The sequence below is a fragment of the Zootoca vivipara genome, chromosome 11 (assembly GCF_965207765.1).
Source record: "Zootoca vivipara chromosome 11, rZooViv2.hap1.1, whole genome shotgun sequence".
NCBI classification, from domain to species: Eukaryota; Metazoa; Chordata; class Lepidosauria; order Squamata; family Lacertidae; genus Zootoca; species Zootoca vivipara.
The window spans coordinates 27,597,577-27,612,228 of NC_142594.1; the positions used below are offsets into that span (position 1 = coordinate 27,597,577).

At 41.5% G+C, this 14,652-nt stretch overlaps 1 protein-coding gene across 2 annotated transcripts in view; it reads left to right on the plus strand.

Moving 5' to 3' along the window:
• DGKB (diacylglycerol kinase beta) overlaps positions 1–3,379 on the plus strand; it is a 217,910-nt gene extending 214,531 nt beyond the window's left edge. For both annotated transcript variants that reach the window (XM_088654314.1, XM_088654315.1), the window contains one exon: positions 3,039–3,379. In XM_088654314.1, coding sequence (XP_088510440.1) covers positions 3,039–3,146 — 108 coding nt within the window. In that variant the 3' untranslated portion in view covers positions 3,147–3,379. The remainder of the gene's footprint in view (positions 1–3,038) is intronic.
• Positions 3,380–14,652: the final 11,273 nt, after the last annotated feature.

Below are 14,652 nucleotides of genomic sequence, written 5' to 3' on the forward strand. Positions count from 1 at the left end.
TAATACTCTAAAGGGTTCTTAATTTGGTGAATTTGCAGGAATTACAAATGAATGTTGCCTGAAGCCTTTTTTATTTTAGCAATCCTGGTAGAGTTATGCATACAATTTCACATATGTTACCATAGGGAAGAGTAAGCTAGGATTCTGGGAGAGTTTTTTTTAAAAAGAACCCACTTATCCTGTTGAATTTTTTACATTTCTGTCTCTTTTGATTGTAAAGTAAATTTCCACCCCAAGAAGCGGTCTGTTCCCTATTTTAATGAGCCTGTCCTCTCAGTATACTCCCACCACCACCACACACACATTACTATTAGTGAATGACAAGTGAAGGATATTCATTTTAGCTTGAAAATGTCAGGTATGCACTTTAAGAGATATATTTTTTGCCAGTTTTAATGAGGCGGTGTTTCTTTTTGAAAGAAATACTCATTTGTGATGTGGATACTGTGCAGATGACAACTGATATTTAATAAGTGATGGTTCTTGTATTAGTCGTAGTTCACTAAAGAAAATGTCCCAGATAGCTTTTGAAAAACTGTTAGCGTCACTAGCCCAAAGGCAAGATGTGACCTTTTTATTACATAATGAGAATCATTTATTATCTTACAATGTATCTTAAAGTCACAGACAAAATGCCACTTTGATAATTGCTTTCAATTAGCTTTGAGCATAGCATACATTCATAAAATGTCTCCTCTAATTTAGACTTGAATTAGAGAAAATTGGAGACATAATCTACGTTAAGGTTGTCTCATTTAAGGTGATTTCTAGTTTTATATCAAAGAAATCAAAATGAGTAGCTATAAAGCAGTCTTTCATGGTGTTTTAAACAGGCCTTTCAATATTTGATTTGATTTTACTATCAATTAATTAACAAATTAGAATGCTACTCCATCATTTTTGACCTTTTTAGTAAGTTGGCTTTTGACTTTAATTCCTAATGGTTATTTTCAAATTCAGCATTGAAGTTCATGTTAAGAGCAATGAACAATGTGATTAGGAGAAGTATAAATAAGGCATGCTACTGTAATCAAGTGTCTATTTTTAATACGTGATGTGTACAAAAAATCATTATCAGTCTGATCTAGTGGCAGAGCAAAGCACAGTAGAAATGGCTTCTGCTCATACAGCTGCCATACGGGGGGTGGCAGAAACGGCAGGCTGTGGAGGGAATTATCTCCTATATCCAGCGGTAGGTAGGATAAAATATGGAGCTGGACCCATTACCCTAGTCAGTGTTGCCATGAACACAGCAGCAGATATGTAGCCTTCTGCAGCATTTACATTTCCTTGGATCAGAACCCCCTGGTCCCTTATATCCCTACCTGATCCCTGATATCTTCAAGGGAATCACTGCTAGTCTCCCCCATTGGCTTTGATGCACAGTTTGCATCAACCAGAAATCAAGTCTTCACAGTATTGTGGACCAAATATATAGAACTCCCTTCTAGTTGAGGTCAGACATGGCCCATCCCTGTTGAACGTCTAGGGCAATGCTGATAAAACAACCCCTGTGTTGCAAATTAAAGTCAAAATGCTGAGAAAAGGAGGCAACACGTCGACCAGTTCTTGGGCAAAATATAACTGTTTAAATCTGTAGTTAACCATATATATTTTTCGTACACTTTATTGGTGTATCTTCCTGTATTTTTGCATTGTGAAAATAATATGGACTGTATAGATTCGTGTCCATGCCGGCTATTGACCTAATTATAATGTATGATTTAATAGTATGTATGACATGATTATTGACTTATATTTATTTGATTTATTTTAGTTATAGAACGTCTAGGGCAGGCATCCCCAAACTTCGGCCGTCCAGATGTTTTGGACTACAATTCCCATCTTCCCCGACCATTGGTCCTGTTAGCTAGGGATCATGGGAGTTGTAGGCCAAAACATCTGGAGGGCTGCAGTTTGGGGATGCCTGTTCTAGGGCCTACTGAAGACATTTTATAATTTTAGTTGATTGACTGGTATTCTATGCTGCTTTCCATTCAGATGAATCCCAAATCGGCTAGCAAACAATAAATAAGAATAGCATAATAGAAACCCCACAAATCATGTGACAGCAAAAATCATGTGACGTAAATGAACAAATCATCAGTAAAACAACTGTGATCTATAAAAATACTATTAACAAAAAAGCAACTAAAAAAGATGCTGAACATCACAGTTATAAATCATATTCTATGATTAACAAATCAGCATAGCATAATCTACAAAACAATAGTAACAAAATAGCAACTAAAAATAAGTCACTATTAAATACATACATGCACTTCCCCCCCCCCAACCCAAATGACTCAGGATATTTCACTCTAACCAGTTCATCAAAATACACATAAACTTCTCTTATATAGTAGGATTGTGATCTAATAGAAATACCTACAAGATAGCTTTACTTACTTACTTATTTATTTATTTTAAAAAACCCATTTTATTTTCATTGTATAGAATTTCTTGTACACCACTTAAAGACCTTAGTAATTAAGTATTAAATAGATTGTCTAAATGAAATGAAATAGGTACTTAATACTATTTTTAAAAACAAACATGCCAATCAGATCAATAATCAGTTACAGCTGTGCAGATAATATTATATATATATATATATATATATATATATATATATATATATATATATATATATGGAAAATTGTTTTTACAACACCTTACGATGTTAATTTGTATAATTAGAATTATGTCTGATGAGTGAGATTCTGCCCAACCATATGAATGTGATTTTTTTCATACACTGATAATTGCCTAGGCAATGGTCTCAAAATTCATTCCTTCATTCACCTCCCCTATTTTTTTAACACAGCATTGTTCAATTGCTTCTTTTAAAATAGCAAACATTATTTGTGAACTTGAATGTATAATAGAACTAGATTGTGAACAAGAATAAGAACAAGAAATTATAATAAAATTGCTGTTTGATGTGTAACTAATAAGAAAACTTAAAATAATCATTTTTTGTGATCTATTGCTATCACCTCTTTTGATTAGGTAATAATTCTTTTCTTTCTCAACAGATAAAAATCACCCACAAGAACCAAGCTCCAATCCTGATGGGACCACCTCCCAAAACTGGGCTCTTCTCTTCCATCATTAAGAGAACAAGGAACTGCAGCAAAGAATAAGCTTCTTTTTAGTTAAATCCTTACAAAATCAAATTAGCAGGGATTTGGAATATGTACGCTGGAAACCTTTCAAGGGTTTTCAAATGTTCTCTACTGCATAATCATGGAATCTGGAATAACAGTTTCTGTGACTGAGCTAATGTAAAACGATGCTATTAGAATAATTTATTGCCACAGTTTTGTAGGCATTTTGCATGAAGAAAGCTAATGTTTACATAAAGTGATAAAGCATATTTTTGTCGCATGCATTGCGATTACTAATTTGCAGGATAAATATGCTGTGGGACCGGGGGGGGGGGCGGTGCAACACTGTTGGAAATGTGATTTTTTTTCCCCCGCAGGATGTGATCCTCAGATTAGTCTTTCAGATGGCATACTTAACTCATTGGACTATTCCGGCACCTTCTGAAGAAAGTGCCATGAGACTTATTGCAGCCTTGGTTGGCTTCCTTTCCTGATTAATGCTGAGGAATAACTAACGTTCATCCTAGTATTTGCCCGGCCGTCCCTCTTAAATCTCACCCAGATCTGATCATTTAAAGTCTGGCACATGAACTATTTGTGCTATCTTGTTCTGTTAGACTTCACACAGAAGAGGAAGTAACCAGCCTCATTTCCAGTGTTTGGAGGGCCCTTGGGGGAGGCAGGCACCTTGCAGGAGGGTTCCCTCTCTCAGAAAGGAAACAGGTTTGAGCTTTTCACGTCTGTGTCTGAGCACTCTTCTCTTTGCCCTGCCCATATCCACATGCAACCCCACTTTCCCTGTTGAATCGGAGCAAACTGCAATCCGCAGGAAAACCCAAATTGCCATTTGCTCCGATTCAGTGGTAAAGAGCAGCTTTTCCTGGGGAAAGAAAGAAAAAAGTGCTTGGACATAGACCAGGAAAGTGAGGACCATTGCCTAGAAAGCTCAGGGCAAAAGGTAAGCAGGGATAAGTCCCGAGTCCAGCAGCGGAGCACATGCCCACGCTGCCCAGGGTGGGCGTGCTCCGGAGGGGTAGGCTTGGGAGTCATGGGCGGGCCGCGGGCCGAATGTCACCCCCTCAGCAAAAACATCTGGGGCAGTCTGCCCTCACTACATCCCTCTTCCTCCTCCCCTGCCTGAGTCTCCATCAATGCAGCAAGTCCAGGAAGCTGTTGCCACTGGTCAATGGGCCCTGCGTAAATGCCCACCGATGCTGGTCCATGGAAGGAAGTCCTCCCAGTACCCAAAGGGAGGCCTCCCCCACCAAAAAAAAGCACATTGCATAATAGGCTGTTTAGTTTCACATGCTCAAACTTCAGAAATATTTCCATCGCAAATGCGGGCCCACACTATAGTGTTAGAATAAAAGGAATATTGCTAACATGTATCTGAGCTGGAGAACCATTACACATAATAGGAGACAAAATCCTGGGTTTGTCACTGCGCATTGACTCAACATGGAGACTCAGCCAATCCTCTCTCTCTGACAGGTGTTATTTGTATGATACATTTGTCTGTTTGCCACATCCATACTTTAATATTTTAAGTGTACATCTAAACATATAAGAGCATATCTGGAAAAGAAATGCAGTGGTTGAAACCAAGCCAAACATTACTCCACATTAAATCCAAGCAGCCTTGCATATTAGCCTAGGAAGCAGTAGGTGTGCCACATCACAACCAAGCCACATGCCTGATAAACCACATTTCCACCAAAGATTTAGCAAAGCGAGGTTTCAAGGAAAATCGGCTGGTGCAAAAGTAAGCCATTTGGGATCAAAACCCTCATTTGAAAGCTTTTGATCACTTTGGCAGTGCCTGTACCAAGAAAGGGGACTGAAATTCACTAATTACAATTAATTCTTACTAAGTATTTATTTATTGTGTTTATAAAAATAGTCCATGAATCAACTGGTCCCCCGAATCGGATGGGCGTGATCACGTGTGTGCCCATTGACCTTAGTACTTGGGGAGGTTTCGTATCTTGTATTTCAGAATGCTCGTGTGAACAAATGGGGAGCAAGTTTAGAAGCTGCCTCTAAGGGTCCTGTTACTGCATGCGCAGCAGAAACACTGGATCGGAAGACTCAGAGTTATGGCCATCATAGTAGTGTCACTGGCTTGGTTCCTTTATAAATGCAAAACAACTGATGATATTGCTGCCTTTTTTGTGTTCTCGGTTCCAAGAATTTCTGCTGTGATGACTTTGTGCTCAGTACCTTACTTCCCACCCACGGTCCCCTGGGAAATGTATTAACAGCTTGGAAAATGGCAAAGCAGCTTGTTTTGTGCAATATAAGTGCCGCTGTCTTATGGTCAAGGCCAGGCCAGCCAACAATTTCTATGTTAAGTATACACTTATACATCTATAGCAAACTGCTTTGGGGAAAAGCCACTGTGATTTTCAACCCATTCCCCTTTTAGTTTGAGTTCCATCCTTGCATGCTTTGCTTTCAGGCATTCCACCAAGAAGAGCCACTTGCTTGAAATGCATGATTTATTAATGCCCTCACACCTTCTAATCTATCTCATACTTTGCTAATGATCCATCAAATCTCTTTTCCTATTGATTCGTTCATCCTTATGAAATGCAAACAACATGAAATCTTTCTGTTGTGCACGGTATTGTGCATGGATGTAAGTACATTAGATACAGTTTGAGTACATTATAGGATTTGGTAGATTTCGCCTGTGTATAATTGAAGAACACAGAAGCAGTATATTGCTGGCAAAGACAATGTGCAGTATGTGAAAAATACTCTTAATGTTCAGTAAATGTTAGCAAACTAATGCCACTTAACATAACATTCAGCATTAGGCTAAGAAATATTATTATCATTATTATTATTATTATTATTATTAAAATTTGTATACCGCCCTTCATCCAAAGAGCCCAGGGTGGTTCACAATAGATATGTCTGTCTCCAAACCTAAGGCTGTACAGTTCAACATGTATGGGTCCAGTGATGTTGTTAACTATAGTGTCAGAATTATAATTCTCTTGTAAGCTACAAACAAATGTACACCTATATCTGATGCAATGGCTACTTCAGATATCCATGACTCAAAGGCAAAATCCACCTTGCACATACTGTATCACATGACATGTTCATTGATTTTATGAAATTATGGCTATAGGTAATAAATATTTTCACATTATGAGTACAGTTTTCTACAAGTGATATTCAACTTCTTTGTAACCACACTCCCCCCCCCCCCTTTAACAGTCCCAGCTCCTTGATGTAACTGTGTGATAATCTTACAGGCATAGTTTCTCCAAAAAACTAAAATCCAAGCATAATTTTAGTGGTGTGAGATCTGCTTCCCTTTGGTTTCTCCTCATGCTGCTCTGGTATCTTGTGCATGAAGTTACTACACGGGTGGGACCACTGAGCTAGTTCTTTGCCCTGCACCTATTGTCCTTGTACAATGCTCTTGAAGGAAAGTCCTGCTCACGTTATTGCTTTCTGCACAGACTTCTTGAGCAGCAGACTTCTTGAGGAAGCCACAAGAAGTATTGCAGTTGCCACAGTGGGGAAATGTGGGGCATAAACTATAGGACGCAAGAAAGGGCAATTGCTGCTTAATTGTGGTACAAATATTTGTCGGTAGCTAGCTGTTTCAACAGATCCTTGACAGAAGACTCTGCAGTGGAAGGATCAGTCGATTTCAGTATTGTCCATTTATTATTTTTCCAATCTTAAATTCACTTCTCCATATTTCTGCAGCAATTTGCAGAATTAAAAAAAAAAGTCCTCCTAGAAATTCATCAGCATTTAATGTCAACTTTTCCTACTAGGCACATTTTTGTACGCAGTTTTGACCAAGGTACACAATTTTGCCAGCAATTTTCCTAATATGATGCATATTTATATTTTGTTTTCACTAATTTACTCATGTTTGTGCACACTTTTCCTTAATATATGCATTTTTTGAAACATTGGTTGGAGAATCGCGTTGCAAAATTTGGATGAGCACAAATTTGGGTGGATGGTTTTGTTTCGGTTCTTCTATTGCTTCAGAAAGTGCAAATTTGATAGATTCATCTTTAGGTGTGAAGCAAATCCAATTTCTCCCTCATCCCTAACCCTCCGTTGGTGGATACTACACTAAGGCTTGTTGGGAAATATGTCCAAATATAAGATTAAGTCATTTGCTGTGTTTTTGTGGGAGAGTTATATAGAAAAGAAAGCAGTGTGTTGCAGAGGAACTCTGTGGACAAACAAACCCAGTGATTGTGTTTCCAGGGCAAACCTGTTTAAAGGGCTCTTTGACCTGTGCTGAGGGATTATTTGAATGAATCACAGAGGTCTGTACTGCTGCACCCTTGATGGAGCTGCGTAGGAGGGTGAGAGATAGTTATAATGCAAGCATCTCTGAGCAGCAATGGATCAACTTAGATCAGGCATCCCCAAACTGCGGCCCTCCAGATGTTTTGGCCTGTGACTCCCACGATCCCTAGCTAACAGGACCAGTGGTCAGGGATGATGGGAATTGTTGTCCAAAACATCTGGAGGGCCGAAGTTTGGGGATGCCTGACTTAGATCTAGGTTGAAGGTATTCAGACGTTTAGTCCTTAGCCTGTAAGTCGAGGGTGAGGAATCCATGGCCTCCAGTTCCCCTCAACCCCAGCCAATTCCCATCAACTCCAGTACAACCAGTAACAAGGATGATGGGAGTTGTCATTCAACAAAATCTGGAATACCACAGATTCCCCATCACTAAGTAAAGAAAAATGCCATGGATTGTTGTGCAATGAAGATGAATATATTTGTTATTTACTCTTCTAATTTGGGCTACGTACACCTGGGAATAAGGCACTGAATACAGTGCAACGTCTTTCTGAGTTAACATGGTTAAGATTCTGCTGTAAGCCTAGCCTGGGGACAAACTTCTGAAACTGGGATATAGAGGCAGGTGGTGTTATTTAGAACCATTTGGTTGCTTCAGACATTTTATGAATCTGGGCTTCAGCTAGTAAGTAAAAAAGCCAAAAATCATCACACAGGGCTGGCGCTGGTGGAGAAAGTCGAGCTTCCAGAAAGTAAATCTTCCTCCTATTTTATTGGGAATGGGATGTTTCTAAAACTCCGATCGTGTTTTATTAAAAACCACACCTTGCTGAAGACTAGTTGTGGGTGGGCAGCGTCCACCTTCTAAGAAAAAGACAGTGTTCATGGCACTTGCCTCTTTTTCAAAAATGCCTGATGCTATGGACTTGAATCCTTCCCTCCCTTTTCTTCAGTGAATCTCCTCGCATCTCCAAGGCTCTTCCAGCATGGAGCCATTTCACATGTTTCCTAGCTATGATTCAGAGTTTGCTGAAGAAGCACCTTGGGAAGGCTTGCAAAGAGTGAGTCATACGAAAGAGTAAGCAGTCACTGCAGCGTTTGGGTATTTACAGAAAAAACAACACCTGTGTTGATGATAGACTAGCACAATTCAATATTTACCGAGTGCTGCTTTCAAATAAACACAGAGTGTCATTCACAGAGATTGCCAGCCCCAGGGACTGAGATCAGAATGTAGACTAGCTAGCGTGCCTTTAGCTGCCTAAGAGTTCGTGCCTGTGCTCTGCTGCACATAGCACGGGCCAAGAGAGCAAACTCGAGCTTATATCGCTACATTCACACAATCGTACGCTGCTCAGGAGTTGCAGAAAGTGGCGTTTCTCTCTTGTGTAGCAACAAATGGGGTGCAGTTGCTCTAGTCTCGCCTTTTGACTTGCATGTTTTAAAATATCGGCAACCCAGGCCACTACTGCCATTGGGCTTATTTCAGACCTGAAGTAGGCTTGGTTAGGTCATTCCACATTTGGTGCTAGGTAGCACTTTTATAGATGGCTTCAATTGTACATACAGTATTAACAGATAAGAGCATTCATTTCTCACAGTTAAGAAACTTTCAGTTGCCACTTAGCTAGTCTGGTAAGAAATTGAATGCTTGAGTTTAGTCTTGTCGTTCTTGTTGCCCATCTCTTTACTTGTACAGTACCATTATGATGCTTCGCACCATGATGCTTACGCAACTTGATGCCCTCCAGGTTATGCTCTACTACAACTCCAATCAGACTCAGCCAGCATGACCAGTGAATCATGGGGGTTCAAAATATCTCTAGGATGGAGAAGGCTGTTTTACACCAGGGATCCCCAAACTTGCCCGGCTTTGGGCCTGATGCCCGCCGCACCGATTGCGTGGTGGGCCGGAGGGTGGGAGAGCGCACGCAGGGGCACGGGAGCACACGGCTGTGCTCGCCCATGCGCAAACACTATTTCTGGCACACTCCTGACCTGGAAAGCGCCGGAAATAGCTCGTGCGCATATGCAGAAGCCTCTTCTGACCCGGAAGTACACTGGAAATGACACTTGCCCGTGCGCACAAGCTATTTCCGTCACTTTTCTGGGTCAGAAGTCGGCAGCTGTGCAGCACGGTGCCGGTAAGAGCGGGTGGCGGGGGTCCCCAGGGGGGCCGCATAAAAGAGCCTTGGGGGCCGTATGTGGCCCCCAGGCCATAGTCTGGGGACCCCTGGTTTACACAGTTGAAAAAGTTATACCTCCCTAACTTGAGAAAACAGTGATCAACAGATGCATGAAAGGGAGAGGGAGGGAGAGCACAGATTAGCAAGGACTGGAACAGATGTTTAGATATCCATTATTATAGCTTCCAACATCATTTTTTCTTTATCCAGAAGCAAAACTGGAGGCAATTTGGATTTGGCCTGAGATGCATGGAGGGTTAACTACTAACAGCAATCCCATAATGCAAATCAATCCCTCTAGACGCTACTGATATGCTGTTTCTATGCTAGCCAGGATGGCTGTACACTATCTCCCAATATCTGAAGCATTAGGCCTGTGAATACCAGTTGTCAATCACAAGTAGGGGGAACCCTGTTGCACTCAGATTCTCCTTCCAGTCTTTCTATGGATTGGCCACTGTGAAACCAGGATGCTGGATTTTCCAGCAGGATTTTTTTTTTAATGGCCAGGCACTATTATTTACTTTTCATCTATTTAGCACATTTATCACCTCCCCCGCTTATAGTTATGCAGTTAAAACAGCAACCAATGAATAAAGTTACCTGCAGGACATAAGCAACCATTAACACCTCTCTCCAAAAAAGCCTGGATAAAAAGATAAACCTTTGCATTCCCCCCCCCCCCTCATGATTCGATCACAGATCTTCCCCGCAATGTGCTGTTTGCCCTTAACTTACTATGAATGCCATTCATGTCCCTGTGAGCTATTTACAGTTTTAGGAACCAAGACGAATCACTGGGGGTGTTGCATTGCTGTTGTTTTAGTAGGAACATGGATATGAACACTTGGAAGGGTACTAGCGTGAAAAGGGGACTGGAGGAATGCTCTAAGAATAAGAGGAAGTTAGGAATTATGAGGTGGGAGACCTTGGAAGTGAATAAAGGTACAGTAATGTGTTGAGAGAGAGCGGTGGTCTGCACTAGGGATATAGGGACAGATGAAAGGCAGAAGATAAGCGTTCGGCAAGGCCATGAAGAAGATGCAAACCGTATGTTTACATTGGAAGTGAATTAAGATGTTGGCAAAAACTGTACTTCCTTAGCCTGGATATGAGGGGGGGTTGGGGGGGTTATAATGTTTATGCAACAGAAAAGGTGAGTATTGGAACCTCCAAATCTTGGATTAAATTGTGATCTGAAGAATAATTATTCTCCAAGCGGCCTCCCAACCAATAATACCCCAACCCTCCTTCCCTCCAAACCAGGAGTCCCCAAACTAAGGCCTGGGGGGCCGGATGCGGCCCAATCGCCTTCTCAATCCGGCCCGTGGACGGTCCAGGAATCAGCATGTTTTTACATGAGTAGAATGTGTCCTTTTATTTAAAATGCATCTCTGGGTTATTTGTGGGGCATAGGAATTTGTTCATTTAAAAAAAAAAAAAAAGTCCGCCCCCCCCACAAGGTCTGAGGGACAGTGGACTGGCCCCCTGCTGAAAAAGTTTGCTGACCCCTGCTCCAAACAATTCATCCCCTAATCTCCCACTTACATGGCTGGTTTGGCTGCTGGTGACTAGCATCTGTGAGGAAAAGAAAGACAGAAGTCTTTCCCTCTCCGTTTAGGACAGCATGCCAAGGCACAAGGAACCCATAGTGCTTGAGGAAAACTACATTTCCCAGGGGTTGACCAGAACCTTTGGTTCTCTTGGCACACCATTCTGCAGCGTCCATAGCTGCCAAGTTTTCCCTTTTCTCACAAGGAAGCCTATTCAGCATAAGGGAATTTCCCTTTTAAAAAGGGATAACTTGGCAGCTATGGCAGTGTATCAGGCACCAGGTGGAAGAGTTAGAGAGAGACCCCCCCCCTCTTTGCTGTTTACTGCAGCAGCCAGGTAAAGGGGGCTTGGGAGATCAGGGTGTTTGAGGTCTCTGGGAGCTTTTGGCCAGGCCAAATTGCTCACACATCTGAATTGCGGGACAACAGCTTGTTTCCTGGCCAATCCATTGCAAGCCATGCATAGCTCATCCACTTGTATCAGCAGGATAGCGAGTATTGTCTATGCAGTCAGTAAGAAAACAATAATTCTGGCCATGGAATAGTAATAAACAATGCACCAGGGATACCCAACATGGTGACCTCCAGATATTGTTGAACTACAATTGCCATCAGCCTCATCCAGCATTGTCAGTGGACAAGGAGAATGGGAGCTGTAGTTCAGTAACATCCGGAGGGCACTAACTACATTGGCTAAAGCTTTAGGGCAGAAAACTGTTTTCCTATATAGGGTTGCCATATAACCAGAATTTCTGGGGCATATCCGTAACCCTGCAGTTGGTAGCAGTGTCCTGGCAGAAATTGGGCAAATATTTTTGGGGGGGGGGGATTTGGATGTATGGCAGCCCATCTCAGCAGTGCCTTTTTTGTCTATTTTCCATAAAATAGTTCAAAAAAGCCCAACAACTTTGGCCAACAATAACAAAAATCTGGAGGGCAAAAAAGAGAAAAAAGCTCTGTCCAGATTTTCACTGTTTGAAATATGGCAACCCTATCTTGTATTTGTTTCAGACGGCTGCTTGAGCTGAATGTATGGTATCAGGCGAATTGCACAAAAGCAAACAAACAAAAACCCTGAACTATTTGTCCTTAAGAAAACAAATGTCAATCACCACCATCGACATCAGCCATTATCTATGTAACTCTCCTCCAGTAACTACTAAAATTGTAACTTCATTCATCACCAACAAAAATAATCTCATCAGCAATGACATACTATAATAACAGTTCCTTGCATTTCTAGTATTGTGAAGCAATTGTGCAATGCAGAAAATAAATACAATCACCCACGGTAGAGGTATATATACTGAATTTGATAGGGGAAATATATACAATTTAAGAACATGCTATCTATGCAAACTGAACAGATTTTGAAACGATGTAGAGTAATGCAGAACTGATGAATAAATCCAAAATATGAGAAATTTCTTTTTTACCCAGACAGAATCTGGCAGTGTTTCTGTTGCTTTCTGGGCAGAATTTACAGTAGGGATATCAAGGAGAAGAAAGACTTGAGAGTCTAAAGCTGCTATCCTGTAACCAACTTACCTGGAAGTAAGTCCCCTTGGACTCACTTCTGAGTCAATATTTAGAGAACTGCACTGTAAATACCCTCTTGGATTTTTGAAATTGGCAGGTATACATCAAATATTTTGATATACATTCCTCATTAAACAAAGTGTTGCATTCCACTTTATTACATGTTGTTGTTGTTGTTGTTATGTCCCAGCCACTCTGGGTGGCTCCCAACAGAATATTAAAAACACAATAAAACATCAAACATTAAAAACTTCCCTTATAATAGGCAGGGAAGTTGATATTGTTGGATCACAAAACCCATAATCCCTGACCATTGGCCATGCTGACTGTGTCTGATGGGCACCACACTGAGATAGGCAACAGAGAAATATACCAGACAATTCAGTAGCCTTGTATTTACCGATGAGAAAGTAAAACTACTGCAAGACATAGTTCTGTTCTTTCTGCTAACAATTATGCCTCTTGCAAAAGGTGCAGACTGTTTGTCAGTGTAGAGAGCCCTACAGCATCCCTTGGCAAAATGACTCTTTGGCAAAAAACAAAACCAGGCACCTGCTGGTAGCTTCCTGTTAGTCTGAACATTGAAACATCTGTCCTGTAGCCCGTGAGTAGCGCACACTTGCATTCAGCTCCTCTACTTAAAGGCAATGAGAGCATACCAAAGGCTAAATCCTTCACCACATTTAAATGATGCATCTTTTAATTGCCACTTGATGGAGTCTTTACGTTCACATCCCTGGAGCGAAGGCACAGTAAAGGGTTTAAATCAGAGGCCATAACTTTATAAATGTACATATCTGATCCAGATCGTTAGCATTTTTAACTTGTGAAAGCCTGCTTTACCCAACTCACCCACTCAACTTCACTATGCCAGGGTCCCAAGACCAGCAGATGGCTCAACACCCTAACAGTGCTACTATTTGAACTTTGCACTAAATATCCGAGGAGATTAGATGCAGCCTCAGAGTGCATTGTCCTGCTTTTCCAAGCTACGGGGACCGACTGAAGGTGCCATGCCCAAGGCCGCTCCCCCCCCCAAGAGTCTAGAGCTAGCGCCATAGGCACCATTATTTCAGAATAAGTCCTGCTGAAAACAAAGAGACTTATTTCCAAGCAAATTTGCCTAGGAACATGTTGTTTACGTGTTAGGCAGCATACCCAGTGGTCACAACTGCTTTTCATAAAGTAACAGCATCACTGAGCATGTGCTCTGCAATGAGGAGGTCCGGTGGGAGAACAACTGCTACGCTTCAGGGTAAACATGAAAGAAAGGAAGGTGGGAAGGAAGCTTGAATCCTGAAACAAGCTAGTTGGGAAGACCTGGTTAACGCCAAATGCGACTGTTTTTCCAAGTTAAAACACAACAAGCAGCAAACATGTTGATGTGGCTGCGTTACATGCTACAGGCAAAACTGAACGACAACAGGCATATTTTCAAGTGCGGAGCATTGATGCATCTCTATCATTACAGCCTTTGGTGCAACTTCAGATCTTGCTGCACCAAGTGCAGCCAAACCAAACAGAATACATATTTCATTTTTGGCCACCCAACTCCTCCATCCAATTGGCTCTGGCTTTCCCCTCTGCATGTTAGGTCCATGGCAAGAAAGAGCACTTGCATATGGCAACTAGATGACCTTCACAGTCCTTTCCAACTCTGCAATTCTGTGATTCTAACTATGTGTGTGTGCAATCAATAAATCTGGTTGTACCTGTAGAGCCTTTTCTCACCTTTGGCATGATGTATGGAGGTCAATGGCAGCAAATCTACAGACGGAAGAGAGGAAGGTCAGCTTGTGTGATATACCCTTGTCACATGTCGCCCAAATGCCTAGAATAGAATGGGAGACCAGTTGGTGTTTGAAAACAGAATGCTCTACAGCAGGCACCCCCAAACTTCGGCCCTCCAGATGTTTTGGACTACAATTCCCATCTTCCCCGACCACTGGTCCTGTTAGCTAGGGATCATGG